The 22,451-nt window shown below is 46.8% G+C and overlaps 1 protein-coding gene across 2 annotated transcripts in view; it reads right to left on the reverse strand.

The window, feature by feature from the left end:
• PRKD2 (protein kinase D2) overlaps window positions 1-22,451 on the reverse strand; it is a 29,781-nt gene that overhangs the window by 2,836 nt on the left and 4,494 nt on the right. For both annotated transcript variants that reach the window (XM_031458946.2, XM_031458945.2), the window contains 13 exons: window positions 20,340-20,471; window positions 17,309-17,463; window positions 16,972-17,194; window positions 15,198-15,275; window positions 14,969-15,122; window positions 11,773-11,890; window positions 11,425-11,502; window positions 9,799-10,057; window positions 8,226-8,278; window positions 8,007-8,079; window positions 7,266-7,372; window positions 6,277-6,438; window positions 2,624-2,722 (listed from right to left, as the gene is read on the reverse strand). In XM_031458946.2, coding sequence (XP_031314806.1) covers window positions 2,624-2,722; window positions 6,277-6,438; window positions 7,266-7,372; window positions 8,007-8,079; window positions 8,226-8,278; window positions 9,799-10,057; window positions 11,425-11,502; window positions 11,773-11,890; window positions 14,969-15,122; window positions 15,198-15,275; window positions 16,972-17,194; window positions 17,309-17,463; window positions 20,340-20,471 — 1,691 coding nt within the window. The remainder of the gene's footprint in view (window positions 1-2,623; window positions 2,723-6,276; window positions 6,439-7,265; window positions 7,373-8,006; window positions 8,080-8,225; window positions 8,279-9,798; window positions 10,058-11,424; window positions 11,503-11,772; window positions 11,891-14,968; window positions 15,123-15,197; window positions 15,276-16,971; window positions 17,195-17,308; window positions 17,464-20,339; window positions 20,472-22,451) is intronic.

The raw sequence follows: 22,451 nt of genomic DNA on the forward strand, positions 1-22,451 counted from the left end.
CTGGATTGGGGATGTTAACAACAGCTGCCTCTCAGGTTTCCCTGGGGGTTAAATGGGACCCAGCTTGTAAAACACTGACCATGGTATCCAGACAGTAACGGGTGTGAAAGTACCTTGCCTTTGTTGGAGGCAGTCTAGGGTCATGAAGAGGTTTTAGAGCTGGCAAGACAAGACCTGGGTTCAAGGTCCTGTCTGCGGCCTAGCAGCCCACAGGCAGCTGCCACTTCTATTCACATACTATCCCTCCCCTACTCAAAACACTTCTACCGACCTTACAATGAATAGTATTCAACCATAAGAAGACATGAAATACTGACACATGCTACAACATAAATGAACCTTGAAAACATTAACTCAAAGAAGCCAGTTACAAAGGACCACACATCATATTATTGCATATGCCATTTATATGTATTGTTTATTCCGTTTATATGAAATGCCCAGAATAGGCAAATCCACAGAAAGTAGATTAGTGGTTGGGGGCGGGGGGATGGTGAGATTGGAGGATGATGGCTAAGAGGGATGAGGTTTCCTTTGCAGTGATGAAAATGTTCTAAAATTGATTGTTGTTACACAACTCTGAATACACTAAAAGCTACTAAACTGTATACTCTAAATTGGTGAATTGTATAATAATATGTGAATTATATCTCAAAAAAGCTGTTAAAAAAACCAGAAGTACAGTTCTTTCCATCACAGGGCCTTTGCATAGGGTGTTCCAACTGCCTGGAACACTTATCCCTCCCCAAAACTACTCTTTCTTCAGATAGGTTTTTTCTGACTCTCCAACTGGGTTATACAGTTACATGAGCTCATGGAACTGTGTCACAGAACTCATCACAGATGTACTTACATTTCCGTGACAAATTTGATCAACACTTGCTCTTCCCTCTGTGATCTGTGCTGTCTAATATGGTGGTCACTGGCCACATGTGGTTGCTGAGCTCTTGAATGTGGCAAGTGCAACTGAGCAACTATTATTTATTTATTTTATTATTATTATTATTTATTATTATTATTATTATTTTATTATTATTATATTTTTAAATTATTATTATTTTGTTTTTGGGGGGGAATTATTAGGTTTGTTTATTTCTTTATTTTAATGGAAGTAGGTACTGGGGATTAAACCCATGACCTTTTGCATGCCAAGCACACACTCTACCATTGAGCTACACCCTCCCCACTATTTTTTATTTAATTTTAATTAATTTGCATTTTAAAAGGGATCCTGGATTTAGTTATTGGAAAACTTGTGAATATGCTTGGAATAACTCGAGTGTGTCAGTTTTCTTTTCCGACTGTTAATTTGATAAACTCTAAGTACAAAATTAAGTATTTCTGATGGAAATTTTATACCTGAATTAAAGAATATTTTATTAATGTTTATGTTGATTACATGTTAGAAAGGTATTATTTAGATATACTAGGATAAAGTATATTATTAAAATTAATTTCACCAGTTTCTTTTTACTTTTTAAAATGTGGCTATCAGAAAATGTAAAATTGTAGATATGGTTCATATTATATTTCTAGTTGGGTATTATTGCTCTAAATTAGGATTTCTCATGCCCAGCACTATTGACATTGGGGAAAGATAATCCTTTGTTATGGGGCTGTCCTGTGCACTATAGGATGTTCAGCATTCCGAAATGCCAGTAGCAACCCCCCACCACCAAAGAGTTGTGACAACCAAAAATATCTCCAACATTGTCAAATGTCCCCTGGGGGGCCAAATCACCCTCAGCTGTAAACTGTGGGCAGAGAAATGGGGATGTCTTTACTTACCACAGTTCCAAATGCCCTAGCATGGATCTTGGCACATAGTAGGCACATAATAATTTTTAGTTGATGACTAAAATGAACTTTTAAAATGGAATGAACGAAATGATTGAAAAACACAGATAATAAAGAAAAAATTTCACAGGGATGTGGATAGTCTAAATGAGAAGCTGTAACTAAAGGCCCTTAAACACAGTAGGCAAGTAGTAAATTGTAGCTGTGATAATCATCTGCCTTGCTCATCTGGCTCTCCCCCAAAGGGGTTCTCATCAAAACTGTTTTCCTAACCAACCCACAGAAGAAACCACCAGTTGCCCCCCAATATCTGTTCTCTGCTTCTCCCCTTAATAAAAATCCTGACTTTAACAGGCCGCATGACCACCCAGAATGAAACTACATTTCCCAGATTCCCTTGCTGCCAGCCATGAACACATAATCAAGCCCCAGCCAATGAGATGTGAGAAGTGCCCTGTGCAACTTGAAAGTATTGCCTCAGGGAAGGAAAGAGGTGTGTCAATTTCCTCTCCCTCGTTTCCTTCCTCCCTCCCCTCTATCCTTTCTCCCCTATTATCTTTTCACGATGGAAGGACATCCTGGACCATGAAGACCAGGCAACACCATGGAGAGGCCAGAACAAGACAGCAGGAGCTGTGGTCCCCAGCACCCTGGAACTGCTTTTTCAGCCTCAAAATGCTTATGCTGGACCCTACACGAGTGAAAAACAAGGCACTGTTATCTTGAGTCTCTGTGTTTGATTAAGCATCTTGATTAATACAATCCCCACCCCCACCCCCACCAGTGTTGGATGGATTTCCCCACATCAGGAGGGGACATATCTGACCTGAGGAAATGGGTCGGCTGATGCCAGTAACACGTTTTCCGGTTTCAAGTCACAGTGGACAATGTTCTTGAAGTGAAGGTGTCTCAAAGCCACCAAGATCTGAGGGGAGGAAATGGTTCTGGTAAGAAAGTTTGAAAGGTCCCCACCCCAGATTCCACCTTCAGCAGCCAGCCCTCCGAAACCCATCCATGCCCCTCTCAGTATCCTAAAGATGTCCACCAGTGCTAGGAAAGGCACTGGAGCACCAAAGAAGAATCTCAAAACCCCAGGACCATTTCCACCAGAGATAGCAGTTGGATATATGATTTTAGGAAGGCTGAACTGGAAGATCCTGAGGGTTTGGGAAGATCCTGAGACCCTCTGGCATGTGGATCCTAATGAAAAGAGCTATGATCATGGAGGTACTATTGTGCGATTCGATTTTTTTAAAATGTATTTTTCATCCATTAAAACACTGAAATATGAAACAATACAAACAATACCCATACGACATGTTATAAATCAAATGTAACACCCTTAAGAGCTGGGGGATTCTAGAGCCAGCCTACCAGGGTAGCAACTCTGGCTCCCCACTTCCCAGCCTGCTGCCTTGGGCAAGTCACTTTACCTCTCTGGGTCTGTTTACTCACCTGTAAAATGGGGGTAATAACTCCTCATGGGTGGAAGTGAGCTTTAAATGAATTGAGGCATATAAAGTGCTTCAGGCAGTGTCTGGCACAGAGCAAGCACTCCATGTGAGCTATTATTGTTGCTGTTTTTGGTTAGTAATTTTGTGATAGCCTGTTGGTGAATATATTTCTGTGTGTGTTTCAAATAAAGCTTTTCCTGCTGTATCTGTTAGTTCAAGAGTATTCTATGACAGCAAGGTGAGCTGATTTAAAAAAAAAAAAACTATTGGGGAGAGGGTATAGCTCAAGCGGTAGAGTGCATGCTTAACATGTATGAGGTCCTGGGTTCAATCCCCAGTACCTCCTCTATAAATAAATAAATAGACCTAACTACCTCTCCTGCCACAAAATTAATTAATTAATTAATTTTAAAAAAACTATTATCATTTGTAGCCACTTATCTGTGGGAACCATGATTTTCCTCAATTCTGTGTCACCTAAACAAAATATCAAATGTACTGCACATACAGACAGATGGAAGCATGAAGCTGTAATCTGTATCTTAGAACTGCAATATATGTGTTTCTCATTGTTTTCTCTGGGTGACTTTCAAGTATGGAAATGCTATTAGAAAGCTTCTGCTGAGGTCCAAGTTCCTCATTCTACAGACAGGGAGACTGAGATCCAAAGATGTGTATGGACATCCTCTACACATCTTCCGTTTTTTGTTTGTTTGTTTTGTTGTTGTTATTGTTGTTGGATGGGGGAGGCAATTAGGTTGGTTAATTAATTAATTAATTAATTAATCAATTAATTAATTAAATGGAGGTACTGGGGATTGAACCCAGGACCTTGTGCATGTTAAGCATGTGCTCTATCACCGAGCTATGCCCCACCCCCAGATCTTCATTTTGTTGATTTTCCCAATGCTAAGTAAATAGGGTGAAGAAAGAGGGCAGATTAGAAGCCAGACAGATCCAGAAGCAAACCTCAGTTAAATTGCTGCCATGCTGTGTGATGGATGAGACCCGGGAACCTCCCTCCACCTCAGTTTTCCTCCTCTGTAAGATGGGGGTTAGAGTAATACCTACCTCACAGGTGCTTGTGGAGCCTACACAGGTTTATGAGGTAAAGGGCTTAGCACAGGACTTGGGGTGAGGCAGGCAAGAGGCAGAAAGCAGACATCTGCAGAGAGAAAGACAGAAGAACACAGGCAAAAAAGAGAGGAAGAGATGAAAGATAAGGGAAAAAAAGGAACCACCTCGGTTGCTGAAGGCAGGCAGTTTTTCCCTCTCCACCTGAAGTCTGGATGAGCCTGCCTCAGTGGGTTTCTGTCCCCACACCGCAAGCCAGCCTGACAAAGGCACACAGCTTGGGAGAGCAAGGGTACTGGGCCTGAGAAAGGAAGCCAACACAGGGGACTTTGCAACCAACAGAGAACACATCCCGGAATCAGGTGTGGTACCAGCCAAGTAAGAAGGTCTTTCTAGGAAGGCTGTGAAACCCAGAAAATGCAATGCCATGAAGAAAATGAAGAGGAACACAAATACTGGGATAAAAGACCTGAACGACACAAGTGACAAAGATCCAGTGTCCTTCACATACAAATGGCACTCACAATTAAATAAGAATAATCCAATTGAAAAATGGGCAAAAATTACATAAAGCAGAGGCCAATAAACATGTGAAAAGAGGCTCAACATCATCCATGGTTTTTCAACCACCAAATGAAGCCACATGAAATAATGTTTTTCCACCTATAAGACTGATGGGTATATTATCCATGGTTAGTAAGGAGTGAGAAAATCGACACCCTCAAACTCAGTTGGTGAGAACAAAGACTGAAAGGGGTTTTAGAGAATAACTGAGCAACATCTTTTTTAAAAAAATGTAAAGTACATTTCCTTTAACTCGGGAGTCTACTATTTGAAACATGTTCTACTGAAATTCTCCCACCAGGGACTGTCAAATGTTCACAGGATGTGGTTTGTAGTAGTAGAATAGTAAAAACTACTTATATGCTCAGCAACTGGGGAATTTGGTAATATCTGCCATGCGATGCAATTAAGAAAAAGAGGAAGTTCTGCTAACTATATACTGAAATAGAAAAGTCTTCCAGAAGCACTATTAAAGTGAAGGAAGTAAGAAGCGGAACAACATACAGTGTTCTATGTGATGCGAAACCAAGTAAAATGCACTCACGTGCGCACATACACAGGTAACACAAGTTAGTTTGACTTTACTAGTTAAAAGCACAGTTCTGAGGCTTAAATCCCACCCGCTGTGGGACTCTGGGCGAGTTACTTAGTCTCTGAGCCTCAGTACAATGGGAGTAATAATGGCCACCACCACATAGGGTGCTATGAAGACTAAATGAACTACAGCAGTGAGGCACACAGTAAGCGCTCACTAAAGGTTAGTGATCACATTATTTATCATTATTATCAGCAGCCCCCATCCCAGCCCTGCCCACTCTGAGTGATCACTGTCCAGGGCTGGGCCTATCTCAGTCACCACTGTGTCCTTGGCACTGTCCAGTATGGGGCCAGGCACGGGCAGGGGTTCAGGCAGTGCTTGCTGAACAATCTAATAAGTGAATAAATGAATGCACTCCCCAGAGAAAGGCCTCTCTCCCCTCCCCTTTTTCTACATGAATAAAGCAGGCCCCAGGAGGCTGACTCACTATACAAAGTAATAAAAAATATAAAATAATAATCATTTATTATTTTCCTATAATAATAAGTTATTACTGTTACTTTTTTACTTATTATCCTATTCTGTTTCTATTGTTATTACTCTACTATTATTACTCTTAACTGTTCTATTATTGCTCTATTATTATTTTAAAGTTATTACTCTAATTCTTTTCTGATTGTTATTATTACTCTATTATTACGTTTTCTATTATCTGCTATTATGAGTACCAGCCAGAGTCTGCCTGACTTTCAGGGCACACAGGGCCTCTTGCAGGGCAGGTGGGCTGCGAGGAGTGGAGGCTGGTAGTGGGCGGGAAGGTGGGCAGGGTGATGGGCAGGGAGGGCTCACCTGGGTGATGAGGAACTTGGTGAGGCGCTCAGGCAGCCGGCCCTTCTCACTGGAGAGGATCATCTCCAGCATGTCCCCATGCAGCTTCTCCATCACCACGAACACTTTCTCCGGCGTCTCAAACATGCACTCCAGGTTGACGATCCCCGGGTGCCGCAGACTCTGAGGTGGGTGGGGTGGGGTCAGGACCCAGGTCACCCACGAACTTGAGACCCCAGAGGCAAGCCACGGGAGCAGATGGATGACAAACAGGAAGAAGGATTTCCCCGGAGGGTAGCCTGCTCCTTCCCTGGGGGTGGCATTGGGGGAGGGGAAGAGGCTTCCACAAGCCCAGACAGAAGCACCCCTCCTGCACCGCCCAGTGAACATAAAGATCTTTTTATCATGAAATGCTGGTAAAACCCCAGGGTCAAGGGAGCGAGAGGGCAAGCCTGGAGAAATGGGAAGGAGCTTCGTATATCTCTAGCTTTTAAATCTGGGCCTCCTTCCTCTTCTCCCAGCCCTTTCCTAGCTGAACCAAATCTCTCCCACCCAAGTCCCCATTCAGCCTCCTCCCTACCCTCCAAAGGCAGCCAGAGGGATAGTTCTAAAGTGCAAACATGACTCTGTTCCTTCCTTGCTCACAATCCTTCATGGCTCCCCAGTACCCTCAGGAGAAAGCCCACAGGGTATGGCCCCACTCTGTTCTCTAGCCTAGCTGCCATCACCTATCTACACATAAACCATCTAATAATCTTGAACGCCTTCAAGTTCCTAGAAGACGTCACATTCCCTCTCACCTCCAGACCTTTGCATGGGCTGCTCGCTCTGCTCAGAACACCTTCCCCATCCCTTCATTCTCAACATGCACACTGCCTCCTCTAGGAAGCCTTCCCTGACCACCCCTAGACTGGATCAGTTGGCCCCTCAAAGGAGGAAGTGGGAAAGGAAGGCCTCTACTGGGATTGGGGTGGTGGGGAACAGAGCTGGGCCACAGACCCCGGGGTCACCTGCAGAATGGCCACTTCATTCCGGAGTTGGCTCTCCTGCTTGGTGGGGAAACGCAGTTTGTCGATGACCTTTACTGCTACATCCCGGCCTGTCTTCCGGTGCTTTCCTGGGCAGGGGATACAGGAGGTAGGGGGTAAGGGGAGTAGAACCTTCTAGTCCTGGCAAGAGGAACCCCCACCACCACCACCACAGCCAGAGCTGGGTAGAGGTGGGTGAAAAGCCATCTAATGGGCCCCAGGAGAGATGTGAGGGGTGGGGGGCCCTGGGAATAAAGGGGGAATGAAAGAAAGGAAAGACAGAGCTCCTAGGAGAGGAATCTTAAACATGGGAAACTAGATTTGTAACAAATCAGAATCTAGCACCCCGCTCTGTGGCCAAAAGGTGCAGAATCCACCCTCCCTATCAAAACCGGGAGAAAGTCACTGGCCTTTCCCAGGGAGAAAAGCTGAGCCTGCAACCACCTGCCCCCAGGATCTCGCTTTCTAATCACTAGAAAAGGAGGTAAGCATGTGGCCAAACAGAAGGGAAGGTCCAGAGCCCAGAAATCCCCAAGACCCCTTTCTGAGTTAGCTCTTTTTTTGTTTGTTTTGTTTTTTTGGGGGGGTAGGTAATTAGGTTCATTTTTTTTTTTAATGGAGGTACTGAGGATTGAACCCAGGATCTTGTGTGTGCTAGGCATGTACTCTACCACTGAGTTCTACCCTCCTCCACCCCTGGGTTAGCTCTTGATGTGTTCTTACCACCATAGACCACTCCAAACTGGCCTGAGCCCAGCACCTCGTCCGGGAAGATCTGGTAGACAGTGGCGATGTCCTGAAGGGTGGGGATAGGAAGGGTCAGGGGTGCAAATGGAGATGGGAGCGGTCAAGGAGACTGGGGAGGGCAGGAGAGCTGGGAGGCTGTTTGGGAGGGGGAGAGGGAGTACATCCTTGGGGGCGTGGGTGTGGGTGGGGTCTCACCACATTCTCTTGGATCTGGCTGTTAGACACAGAGATACTCAGAGAAGCTTGTCCTGGGGAGAGGTAGAGGTGGAGGTAAGCGGATCCCAGGCTCAGGATCACTTTCACCCTTAACTCCAGAGGCAGCCTCTGGAGCCAGACCAACGTGCAACTTCAGGCTACTGAGTGACTTGTCCACTATGAACCTCAGTTTTCTCATCAAGAAAAATGAGAACAATAAAAGCACCTCCCTCCTCAGTCCAGTGAGGAGAGGAAACGAGATGTGCTGAGGGGGCTCAAAAAGCGATGTCCTAAAGGAGTTCACAGGGCATTTCACTCTGTGATCTTAGCACCAAGGGAGGTGTGATGATCCCATTTTCCAGAGGAGGAAATTGAGGCTCAGTGGGAAACTCCAAACTGACCCCAGCATCTTACCTGAATGTGCCCCAACCAGAGCCAGGCATTCCCAAAATCTTGATCCTTCTGTCATTTGAACATCTGTCCCCTCCCTGAGGAACTTCTGGGTGGTCCTTGCCCCTCAGCCTCCTCCATGGTCACCCTGCTGCACTCCATTCTCTTCTATTCACCCTCCACAGGGAAGCCAGAGGGACCCAGCACAACCCAGACCCCCATCCTTCCCTTGCTCAAAATCCTGCCATGGCTCCCCAGCGCCCTCTGGAGGAAGCTCAAACCCCTTACATGGCTTAACAGGCAGGGTCTGGCCCCTGACCTCTTTGACTTTACCCCTGTCATGTTCTTGGGTATTCCCGCCACGCTGGCCTCCCTGCGGGGCCTCGGATACTCCTATCTCTGGGTCTCTGCTCTGCCCTTCCCCTTATTCTGGACTTAGTTATATCCTCCTCATCACTCAGTCTCAGCTCAAATGTCACTCCTGGGGCCATGTCAGTTTCCTCCACCACATTTCTATGTCCCACTTGTCATTCACCCAGGATGATCTGATGAATGTCTGTCACTCACCCAAGATTATGAGCTCCACAAGGCAGGAACCTGAGACTCTGATCATCCTTTGCCTCTGCCTGAAAGGATTTCCCATTTCCTTTCCCTTCATTTCACCTCTCCTCAGCTTCCATGTCTCAGCTCCAATGTTGCCTCCTCCAGGAAGCCCTCCTGGACACCCAGGCTGGGACCCCCTCTGAGTTCCCAGAGTCCTCGGCTCTCCTGTCCCAGCCCTGCCTACTCTGTATTATTACTGTCTGGGGACAGGTCTGCCTCCCTTACTAGACTGTGAGCCCCATAAGGGCAGGTCCTGGGCTGTCTTGGTCACAGCTGTGCCCCCAGCACTATCTAGCACAGGCCAGGCACAGAGGAGCATGAGTTAAAAAGTCTGAACTCACAATTCAGAGGCATCATTACCACTCAGGACAAGCAAGATTCAGAAAAGAGAAGTGACATGCTCAAGGCCACGTCAGGTCTGGGGGCTTCATGATTTGGACCCTGGCCTGCTAGTCCAGAAGCCACATTCTCATTCTCCACTCTGTCATTCCCTACCTTCTCCCTGGCTCTTCCCTTCCCCAGGACCCCACCCAAGCCCTCCGAGACCCATCCTCCCAGGGACTGGGGCTGGGGGACTTACTGTGGGGTGCATGGCCTGGGGCGCTGGGTGCATCCTGGAGGATGACGGGCATCAGGGCCTGACGGATGGCTGTTTCCCAGCCCCGGGTGGCCTCAGCCCCATGCCCGCTGGGCCCTCCTGGGGCCCCTCCAGGAGTTTCGCCCACAAAGTAGGTGGCATTGGCAGTGACAATCTCGAAGCAGTGTGGGTTGGTGCCTGGTGGCACGAGGCTGAAGTTCTGGGCAGGCTCCACAGTGAGGATTTCGGACAGTGGAATTTCCTGGCAGGACACAGAGCCAGTACGGGTGAGGGCTCAGGCAGATCCTGGGGCTCCCCACTTACTCAGAAGAGCACACATAATCCAGTGTCAGTGGGAAGGGCCTGCTTTGAATGGAGTGATCAGGAAAAGGCTCCTGTCAGAAGCTACATTGAAGCAGAAATCAGAAAGGTAAGAAGCCAGCTGGTGGAGGAATAAGGCGGTTGGGAGGAGCACATGCAAAGGCCCTGAGGTAGAAAAGGCTTGTGTTCATGGGACATGCCATATTCCCATTACATGGATAGTGCCTAGCACACAGTAGGTGTGTCACATTTGATGAATAAATAAAGGCATCAGGCTACAGCCAGGCCATGCAGGGCCTCATGGACCACAGGGAGGAGCCTGGGCTTTGTCTCCAGGGCCCTGGGGAACCATGGAAGGATATGGAGCAAGGAGGGGGGCAGGTCTTTCTGGCTGTGCATGGAGGGCAGATGGAAGAGGATGGGACTGACACAGGAGATCAGGAAGGAGGCAGAGGGGGCCTGGGTAGGAGAGAAGGTACATGGGGAGGAAAAAGAGTGAGCCTGGAAAAGTGTTGAAAGGAAAAGGAAGGGAGGAAGAAAAATGAAAGAATGAGAAAGAGAAACTCTTATGTAGCAAATAAAACCTGGAGGCAGAGATGACTTAATGGGATGCTACTTTAGACAGCATGGTGTGAGGAAGATGGGAAGGATGAGAAGGAAGCAGCCATAGGAAGTGTAAGGAAGATGCTCAAGAGCAGGTGAACAAGCGAGGCAGGCACCTGGATTTTATTCTAAGGGCAGTGGGAGCCATTGGAATGTTGCAACGGTTTTAATTGACTCTTTTGGCTGTTACATTGGAAAAGATTCTGAGGGCGAGGGCAGAAGCAAAGGCCCACGGAGACTGGCTGGAACACAGCGCTGGTGTGGGAGGTGGTGACGAATATAAAGAAATAATTTAATAAGTGAATTATAAAGTAATAGTGCTAACACGCTTATAATTATTGGGAGTTGAATGGAGCTTAACATATGCCTGGCCCTAAACTAATCCCTTTGTGTAGATTATCTCTTTGAATTCTGGCAACAGCCCTGAGGCGAGGATTATTCTTTGAAGCTTTTTACAAGATGCGGGGTGCAGAGAAGTGAGGAAACTTGCCTGGGTCCCCCAGCTAGAAAGTGATGGAGCCAGGATCAAACACAGGGTAGGGCGTCCGGGTGGGTGGCACTTGCTGATGGGATGGAAGCGGGGAAGCAGGGGGTGGGCAGAGGGTGTGATTCGCAGGTATTTGGCCGAAGCAACTGGGAGAGGAGGGGAGAAGACAGTGGACCAAGACAGGAGGTCTGGGGGAATCTGGGAGCCAGAAGACCTACCTTGTAGTATCTGTTGGTCGTGTTGTTCTGGAAGAGCGTGATGCACTTGCAGTCTAGACGCCAGTAGTGCCGTTTCCTCTGTTGGGAGAGGTACTTGAGAGAGTGAGTCCGCCCTCCAACACCGTTGCCCCCCAACACCGTTAGGGCTCCAGTTCTAATCCCACCCAAGCCCCGCCCCTAACCCTAATCCTGCCCCTCCCTTTAAATCCTGCCCTGCCTCCTTCATTGCCATATTCAACCCCTCTAATTCTAGCTCTGCCTCCAGCATGACCCCACCCATCCCTGACTCCAACCAGCCCCGCCTCAATTTTAGCTCCGCCCCCGCGTGGCCCCGCCCCACCTACTCACCAGTGTGTCCTTGTTGCTGTAATGAACCACCCAACCCTCGCGCAGCGTTGTGCTGGATTTCCGTGTTGTGTGTCGCACCGACTGCACCACCCTCATTAGGGGGATGTACCCCAGGGAGCTAAGGGTTGGGGAGAGGGAGGTGTAAGAGATTACAAGCAGAGAATAACCATAGCGCCTGGGGCCACGGGGTTGGGGTGGGGCACAGGGAGCATCTCTGAGCAGCCAAGGGGTTTTTGGCCACACTCTTTCCCCCTGTGGTTTCCAGATTTCTCATAATGAGGAAGGGGACTCTTGGGAGGGCCACATTAAGAGGCTAGGTTCCGAAGTCAGGCTCCCTGGCAAATTACCCAATCTCTTCATGCCTTAGTTTCTCCAGCACTAAGGGGGTTGCTGTCAGAGGGGAAACATTTCTTAGCTTAGCACAGTGCTTGGCACACAGTGGGCCTCCAATAAGTGCTAATTAGTATTGAGCCCATCAATTGTGGAGTCAGCTGTGACACTGGGCAAGTGGCTCAACCTCTCTGTGCCTCATTTGTCTCACCAGTGCACATGCTATTACTACAGTGAGGAAATGAAGGCCAAGAGAAATTAGGTGACTTGACCAACTCCAGAACCAGCAACCTCTTGATCCTATGCTAGACCTGGACTTGGGTGGCCCTGGCCACTTCTCTTTGCCTGAGACTCAGTTTCCTCATCTGTGAAATAGTCCACCTCTCCCAACAGCCTTCCCCTCCAAGTCCCTGTCCCTCAAGGTCCAACTCTGAAAGCCTACAATTCTGTTACTAAACACTCTCAGGAAAGACCTGGGAGAACCTCTGAGGTTCTAGGAGGCTAGGGTCTGGTGGCACTAGTAAGAAAGTTTCGGTGACTATTGTGACCTGCACACCTATACTCCCTCTGACCTCATCTCCCATCCTTTTCCCCTCACAGTCACTGCTTCAGCCACACCAGGCTCCTTGTTATTCCTGGAACATGCTTGATCCTACCTCAGGGTCTTTGCACTTGCTATTCCCTCTACTTGGTAGGTTCTGTCCCCAGATATTTTCCACATGGCTCCTTCCCTCCCCTCCCTCAGATCTCTTCAAATATACCTCCTCACAGAAGGTGCTTTAATGACCCTAAGATAACATGTCCCCCTTCTCTATCCCCTCGCAACTTTTAAAATTTTATTTTTGATAGCAGTTATCAAAATCTCCCATCCAAGTCCTAACCAGGCCCAACCCTGCTTTGCTTTGAAGATCAGATGAGATGGGGCGGTATGGACGCAGACAGTGGTTATCAATAGCTGATGCTATGGATGCACTTTTTGTTTGTTTTGTTTTTTTCCCCTTATCTGAGGCACTGGGGATTGAATCTAGGACCTCGTGCATGCCAAGCATGCACTCTACCGCTGAGCCAAACCCCCATCCCTATATGAATGCATTTGTTAGCTGTCTCCCCAACTAAAGTGTCTGCTCTATGAGGCCAGAGTTTTACCTGTTTTGTTCACAGCTGTGTGCTTGGAGTCTAGTACCACTGTGCTCATTAAGTATTTATCGATGTCCCCCAGAAGTGGCAGAACCTCTGCCCCATGTTTACACTGCCCTGGCCCCCTGGGGCGAAGTCTCAGCTCCTCTCCTTTATTTATTATTGGCCAAAGCCCATGAGCCTCAGTCTTCTAACCTAGAAATGGGTATAATGATCCTTATGGTCCTTATGAAAAGAATTTACTTCCAAAACAAATTTAGTTTAAATTGATGGTTGTTGAATTCCACAGGTTACAGTCCACACATGTATGTCTATTTCTACATGTATTACTGTATTAATACAATGTATTAATTAATACTGTATTAACATTTTTCTAGGGGGAGAGATAAATTAGGAATTAAGATTAATAAATACACACTACTATATATAATGTAGATAAACAACAAGGACCTACAGTATAGCATCCTGTGCTTTTACCCCTGCTGCCTTCCTGCCTCCTTGGTACAGTGATCTCACACTCACAGAGGAAGCGGGGCTTTGTCCTAGGCACTTGGAAGACAGATGAATTTCCTTGTCCTCAAGCACCTGAACTCACATTCTCATGGAGTTGGATATGAATTCCAGTTCTAATTTAAAATGTGTAATCAGGGGGAAGGTATAGCTCAGTGGTAGAGTGCATGCTTAGAGTGTACGAGGTCCTGGATTCAATCGCCAATACCTCCATTAAAAAAAAAATGTGTGGGAACTATATTCAATTTCTTGTAATAAACTATAAGGGAAAAGAATCTGAAAATATATGTATATTTTCTATATACATATATAACTGACTATATATATTCAGATATATAAATGAATCACTTTGCTGTACATCTGAAACTAACATTGTAAATCAACTATACTTCGATGAAAAATAAAATTTAAAAAAAAAGTGTAATTAAGTAAAAATGATTATTTTTCTGAGCTTCCATGCCAGAAGAAAGCCACTGCCTGTCAGGTCTTTGGGGATATTTTCCTTTTCCCATTTTACAGATGGGTAGACTGTGGCACCCAAAGGAGAAGGGCCTTACTTAAGGCCACACAAGTCAATCCGAGGCTAAAGTGATTGAAAGAAAATGGATATTTTGCCTTCCTTTTTAAGATTTTAGTGCTCTGAAATGAGAGTTAAAAACTGTATCACTCACTGCGTACCAGCCACTGTTTTAGGTACTTGATTTGTATTCATTCATTCCATCCTCACAACAACCCTATAAGGTAGATACTACTTTATCCCCGTTTTACTGATGAGGAAACTGAGGCCAGTGAGGTTAATCTCTTGCCTAAGGCCATACAGTCATCTGGGTCCAGAGTCCACATTTCTGCTCACTCTTTGTACTGTCACTTTGCCATACAGACTGTTTTTGGAAGGACCCACCAGGACCCAATCTCAGTGGTATCCTCTGGGGACAGGGGGCTGGGCAGCTGGGAGACAGGGAAGTGGAAGAGGTTAACAACATACCTTTTGAATGACTGTATTACCAGTTCCAAAAAAAGAAGTACAATATAAATTAAAATACGGTTCTATTAAAACTTTTTGAAAAGGTCAATCAGGAAGACCAGTTCAATTAAACAAGTAAAGTTTGGGTACTTGAAAAGGTTCGCCTCAGGAATCTGGGGAAATTTCTCAGTACTGGGTGACATCAAGCCATCGTGGGGATGGGGGAGGGCCTTCGCCAGAGGGGGCCCTGGGTACCTCTGCGCCTTGCCTCCCTCGCCTTCTTCCTCCTCACTGGCATGGAGGGCATTTTCTGAGTGGGAGCCTGGGACGAAACCGGAGTCATCTGACTCATCGGTCAGGGAGCTCTTGTCCGCCTCGCTGAAATCGCTGGCCTCCTCCATCGGCACATCTGGGGGGACCGGGGCATCAGAGGGGCCTCCGCCCAGCCCTGCCCGCCTTTCCCGCTCAGCCCCCAGCCTCTTACCTCCGTTGATGAGTGCCTCCCCCAGACAGTCATTAGGGACGCGGGTGGCGCAGCGTTTGTGACAGTTGAACTTGCAGTCTGGCAGGAGGACAGGGAAAAGGGAGACAGGTGGGAGAGGGAAGAAAGAGGTCACCTCTAAGGGTTGACTCGACCCCTAGCCCCCCTAGTCTCAAAAGAGTTTGCTCTGGCTGTTTGGGGCAGGAAAGCTAAGTGACCCTTCCCTGGTTGTTCCTCTCTTGAAATCATAGTTCCCAGTTATGGGGAGGCTCAATTAAATAGAAGCCAAATGCAGTGTCTGTGATTTACACCCCTATGACCCTAAGGGTCTAGAGTTCTGACAGTGTAAATGTCCATCACCTTAGACTTCTACAATTCTAGAATGTAATAGCACCTAACATGCTATGATTCTAGACTTCAGACTCCTGAGGGCAGGTTTCCCAACCTTTGGCACTATGACAATTTTTTTATTGTGGGAGGCTGTTCTCTACTTCACAGGACTTTGAGCTGCGTCTTTGACCTCTAAGCACCAGATGTCCATAGCACCAGCCCCATCTGACAAACAAAAGTGTTTCCAAGCATTGCCAAACATTCCTTCCTTGGGCAAAATTGTCCTTGGTTGAGAATCATTGCTTTATATTTTGATGATTCCAAAGTTTTGGGATGCTATACATCAAAGATCTGAGACTAATTATGTGAAAACTTATTTTTCTAAGGTCCTATGATTCTAGATTTCCAAGACTACAGAGTTTGATGTTCAAGTTTCTAGAACTCTACACATCTGTGATTCTACAGTTCTATGATTCTAGATTGCTAAGATTCTTTGATATCTGAGATTTTAAGATATATCTAAACGCTAGTATTTGGTGACTCTACAGTTCTTTGATTGTAGACTTTGAATCAGCCTCTAGAATCTGATAGTTCCAAAGTTTTAGGATTCTGTATATCCAAGATTCTAGAAGTTTATGTTTCTATGACTCTTTAGCTCTAAACATCTACAATTCTAGAATTTGATTTTTCTGATGAATTCTTGAATTTGATGACTCTAACTTTTTATGGATCTAGACTTCTGGTATTCCAGAATTCGATCATTCAAAGTTCTGGGATCATAGATTTCTAGGACTCTAGGATTTGATGGTTCCAAGGCTATATGATTCTAGACTTCTAAGACTCAATTTTGTTGCTTTTAGGTTTCTATTACTCTCAAATCCTATGATTTTAAAGTTCTAATATTCTGAGAATCCATAGTTTGATAGTTCTAAGATTTATGAAAGTAAAGTTCTGATTCTTCTTGCTGAATCCTGTGATCCAGAATTCTTGAAACTTATGTTTCCAAGGTTCTCTGACTCAAGAATTCTCAAGTTCTACAGTTTAAGAATTCCATCCTAAGTGACATACGAATCTAGATTGCTTGCTTGCTTGCTTCCTTCCTTCCTTCCTTATCTAGGTACTGGAGATTGAACCCATACTAAGCATGCATTCTACCACTGAGCTATATCCATTCCCAGAATCTAGATTTCTAAGGTGCCAGGATTCCAAGGTGCTAGGATTCCAGAATTCCAAAGGTTCTAGAATGCCAGGATTCTGGACGCACCCCGTTCTGAGGCCCTGTGCTTCTAAGGATCAGAACATAAATTCTGTGTCCTGCCACAAGCCCAGCTGAGACCCTAAGCCTCTGAGAGTGTGTGTGTGTGTGTGTGTGGCTGTGGGTGGGGTTCTGGTGTTCTGACTCTGTCCCTTCCCACCCCAGCCCCCAACGTGGGGGCTCCCCGCCTACCTTTGCACTGCAGGCCCTGGCGAAAGAGGCCTTTGAGGAGTTTCTTGCAAGCCTGGCAGACGGTGGGCCGCGTGTAGCTGTGGATGAGGAAGGTGTGTGGCACCTTGACCTTGGAGAGCAGCATCTTGTCCAGCTCGATGGGGCGACCCGTGTAGGATGAGGCAGAAGAGGAAGAGGACGATGAGGGTGGGCGGCGAGGGATGAGTTCGGTGGTGCTACGGCTCTATCAGACAGTGAGGGAGAAAGGAACACCTCAGAGCATTGCCCTGGTCCCTGGGCCCCGCCACTCCCCAGCCTCCAACCCTCCCCAACCCTCCCCACTCCCCCAGCTCCTCACCAGCTCATCAGCCATGCAGGGCAGGGACTCAGAGGTGCTGAGGCGCACCGAATGGCCACTGGCCAATGACGTGGACGACAGGCGTCGCTTGCGGGCCCCACTACAGTTGTTGGGGATGCTGAAGGCGCAGCGCTTGTGGTAGTTCAGTCCGCAGCCTGTAGGGGGCGCCAGAGATGGTCAGAGACATAGCCTCCAATTTGGGCGCCGAAGCTCTACCCACCTCTCCTTTTCTGAGGAACTGGAACAGATCCCTCAGGATGCCTCTTCATAGTGTGATTAATGTTAACAAAAACCTGCAAAACCCAATTCAGGCAGATCTGCTAAATGGCCAAGAGCCTTCGGGAATGAAGGTTTGGGCCACCCCACCAGGCAAAGCACCACAAGAGGGTGAGATGCTGGCTGAGGGCAAAGGGAATATGGATCCGGTGGTGGCAGGAAGGAAGCCACAACCATGTGCCAGCTGCAGACATGAGGACTGTCCTAGTTATAAGTATTTCTTCCTTACGCTGTTATGAACATGTGTCTACTAAATATTTTTATTTTCTTCCTTTTTTTACCCTCTTATCACCTAACATACGATATTAACAATAACTTACATCATGATTTTTAAGTTACAGGAGATCAAAGGAGAAGAATGAACATCGCCCAAGGACATCATCTTCTGGGGAAAGGGTTAGCGCATTTTTGGTGGTACTCAGGGCTGCAGTATCATATTAGGTAAAACTGTGACTTTGTTATTTCTTTTCTTTTCTATTTTTAATCCTTGAATGACAGAGCCAGGATAAGCTTGTCATTTCCTGCTGGACTTCCTGAACGCTTCTCCAATACATCTCCGGTGATTTCAAATGATTCCAAGATGGCTCTCTGTTCTGGAGTACAGAATGTTGCTCTAGCCTTTGGAAGCTTCTCTTGGACACCTCATGAAGCCTGTCTTCTGGCAGACCACCTGTTAGAGACTTTCTATCACAGTAGTTCATCTTAGGCACCGTCTCAATTGCATGATGGGCCATTGCAGAGACAAGCTTGGGGAACGCTGTTGGTGAGACGAGAAGAGCTTCAGAACTGCAAAGAGCCTTTGCGTCCAGGAAAACCATTTCCCAGTTTTGAGTCACTCATATGCTTCACAGAACTTCAGAATCTCATCTCTGACTCCTGGTATGAGTATCAGGGTAGACTCAAACTCCTGTAGGAAGGCATCAGTGGCATTAAGGACAGGTATTTGGGCCTCTTTTGGAACCATATGAACTTGGACCATCCTCTGTGAGGCTGAGCCAATGAAGTCCATTTGGAGAATGGCCATTAGAACTTGAGGACACCGGGGTTGCGCCATGACAAAGGTTACATATACCAAGACATCAAGAGTTGGTTATGGCATGTGGACGATGGCCATAGTGATAGCAGCTTTGAATGTACTAAGTTGGGTTTCTTTTGCAGGCCTGATATAGCTATTATCGCTAGAGTTCTTAAATAATGCCACAAGTATATTTAAATAATGCCTTAAATAATGACACAAGGGCCACATGATAACAATCCTAGATGATGCTGTGGGTCATCCGGAACAAAGGGTATCAGAGACTCCGAATTTCTATATGAGCCTGACAGCCACAAAACTGGAGATCCTGAGACAATGGAACATCTGAGAATATGCCTCTAAGAGAGGGGTGCACTGAACAAACAATGGGGGTGCCAATCATTGTAGAACAGATGGTTCTCATTTGCTGTAGGTAGAGCTGAGCTGAGGTGGGTGTGCGGCTTTCATCCACAGGGGAGGTGTGATCTCGGTGTTCACGCTCAGAAGCATTAAAGACGGAAACAGTTAACCTGCAGATGCTGACACTTGGGCTTAACCCTGAGACATCTTGCCTCAAAGGAACACAATGTGTTCCTTTATTTTCCAAAGAATTTAGGGAGATGTGCATGGATGCTTGTTATGGACTGAATATCTGTGTTCTCCCCAAACCCATACGCTGAAGCCCTAATCCTCAATGTGACTGTATTTGGAGATGGGGCCCTTAAGGAGGTCATTAAGGTTAAATGAGACCGTAAGGATGGGGCCCTGATCAACGGGGCTGGGGTCCTTATAAAAGAGACATGAAAGATCATGCTCACTCCATGCACCACATGAGCACACAATCAGATGGCAGCCATCTGTAAGCTATGGAGAGGGCCCTCACCAGGAACCACACCCTATGAGAACCCAGATCTTGGACTTTCCAGCCTCCAGAACCATGAGAAATAAATTTCCATTGTTTACACCACCCAGCCTGTGGGTACTTTGTTCTGACAGCCCTAGCCAACAGAAGTGCCGAGCTGACAAGAGGTGGACTCTGATGGTCAGCTTCACGTGTCGCTTGGCTAGGCTAGCAACCCCAGGTATTCAAATATTAATCTACGTGTTACTGCAAAAGTATCTGGAGATGTGATTCAAACCCATAATTAGTGACTCTAAGTGAGGGGCGATTATCGTAGTTAATCAGAGTGGGTTTGTTTCAATCAATTCAAAGGTTTAAAGAGCAGAGTTGAGGTTTCCCAGATGGAGAAATCCACCTGTGGGTGGCAGCTTCCAGCTTCCGCTCCTGCCTGAGAGTTCCAGCCTGCCCTTCCTGACTGGCTGCCCTGAGGATTTCAGAGTTGCCAGTGCCCACAATCCTGTAAGCCAGTTCCTTCCAAAAATCCTTTAATATATGCCTCCCTGCTGGCTTTGTTTCTCTGGTTGATTCCTGACTGATACAGGCTCCGCCCTCTTCCCCATCACCCCTTTTCTCCAAGCTCTGCCCCTTACCTCTCGGTCGGAGGTCCACACCAAAGCCTCCACCCCGAACTGAGCCCCACCCAGACCCCGCCCTCCACCCTAGCCCTGCCACTTGTTCCCACCTCCAGTTCCTCCCCCAAGCCCTGCCTCTGGGCGGTCACCTCTCTCCCAGAGCCCCACCTCCTGGCCCTGAGCTCCACCCCGGCCCCGCCCTCATGCCCGCGTCCTACGTCTTGGCCCCGCCCCCCTCCCCCCCACTCCAGCCTCCCCGCTTCTCACCATCACACTTGAGGCCCTGGCGCACTAGGCCGAAGAGCATCTCTCCGCAGTGGTCGCAGAAGGCAGGCGCTCGGTAGGAGTGCACCGTGAGGGCGTGCGGGCGGATCTGGAAGTCCTCGAACGTGGCCGAGGCTGCAGGCAGCAGGGAGGGGCGGATGGTGGAGCCCGGGGCCCGCGGAGGCTATTTGAGCCTCCGCCTTCCCAGGTTCCTCACAGTCCTCCCAGCTACAAGGTTTCATCTTTCCTTCAATCCTTTACTCACATACTACGTTCTACCTGGGTTCAAATCCCTGCTCTACCACTGGGCAAAACATTTAGGTGCTTATGCCAGGTACTGGGGGGAGGAGGAATGGGGAGTTGTTTAATGGGTACAGAGTTCCAGTTTTGCAAGATGAAAACAGTTCTGGAGGTTGGTTGCACAACAATGTGAACGTAATTAACCCTCCTGAACAGTAGACTTAAAAATGGTTAAGATCGTAATTTTATGTTACAAATATTTCATCACAATTAAAAACAAAAAACAACCCACAGATGCTTGCGTCCCACCCTCAGTTTCTGATCTACCTGGACCTGGGGAATAGCCGAGTCATCAAGAGAAAAAAACAAACACCTATGTGTCTCGCTTTTCTCACCCTTAAAAGTGAATCCAACAAATATTTACTGGGCATTGTTCTAAGGGGTAAGGACACCATATAGAACAAAACAGACAAAATCTCTGCCTGGCCTCTAGTGAGGGAGATAGAAAAAAAAAAAAAGATTCCTATTTAACAATCACCCAGTGTAGCAGCTACTCTGTGCCAGGCACTGCTCTGAGTACTTTTTGATATTAACAAATTTAGCCCGCTCAAGAGTGAAGTACATCCTATTATTATCCCCATTTTCAAGAGAAGACTGCAGCACGGAGAGTTTAGGCATTTTGCCCAAGGTGTCACAGCTAGCAACTCAGAATTGAACCCAGGCCAGTGTGGCTAGAGAGTGCGTGTTTTTAGCATGGTACTTACTGCCTCTCTGAAATTGTTGAGTAAGAAAATATACTGTAGGTGAGAAGTCAGTAAGTGCTTAGGAGAACAAATAAGCACGGAAAGGAGATAGGGAAGATGCAAGAGGTACAGTTTTAAATAGGTGGTTAGGGAAGGCCTCGTTGAGAAGGTGCCATTAAGACAAAGGCCTTAAAAAGGTAAGGGTATGAGCCAGGCAGGAATCTAAGAAATGCCTAGTATGATAATATCCCTTTATAGTTCTTTCTTACAGGTTAAATGAATAAATGGAAAGTTCTTAAAACAGTACCTGGTACATAGAAAATGCTCAATAAATGTTAGCTATTATTTTAAAAGTTTCATCTTTGGACTAACTCTCGTTCCTCTCCTCACCCCCAACTCCCCGCCCAAATTTCAGTCTAGTGTTAACCATTTTCCTTGGTATTATGCAACGTTCTTCTATGTACCAAGCACTGTTTACACACTCAGGATAAAGCTCTGCACAAGATAGATTTATAGCCCACTCTCAGAGAGCTGACATTCTACTGGGGAGAGAAACAAGAAACATAAAAACATAAAGAAACAAGGAAATTTCAGGCTATGGAGGAAATGGCATTCAAGCTGAGATCCAAATAACAAGAAGGTCCTAGCTATGAAAATCTGGGATTGGGTCAGGGGTGGAGAGAACAGCAAGTGCAAAGGCCCTGTGGTGGGAGGGAGCTCAGAGACAGACAAGATGGCTGGGACAAAGAAAGTAAGAAGGGCAGTGTTAAGAGGTGAATTCGGGGAATTTGGCAGGAGCCAGGTTCAGAACAGCCTTGAGACCATGTTGAGGAGTTTGCATTTTGTTCCAAGGGTAATGGGGAGCCACGGGAGGATTCTGAGCAGTGGCGTGGCATGATCTGACTTACGTGCTACTGCAATAGTCTAGGCAGGATGTGATGGTGGCTTGGACCTGTGGAGGTCGTAAGAAATGGATAAAGGTAAACCCAGTAGGTTTGATGAAGGACCAAGTGAAGGGGTGAAAGAAACAGAGCCGTCAAGAATGGCCCAAGGTTTGGGGCATGAGCACCTGGGTGAATGGTGATACCCTTCACCAAGCTTGGGAAGACTGTAGGAAGAGCAGACTGAGAAA

This window comes from Camelus dromedarius, chromosome 9 (assembly GCF_036321535.1).
Source record: "Camelus dromedarius isolate mCamDro1 chromosome 9, mCamDro1.pat, whole genome shotgun sequence".
Lineage (NCBI taxonomy): Eukaryota > Metazoa > Chordata > Mammalia > Artiodactyla > Camelidae > Camelus > Camelus dromedarius.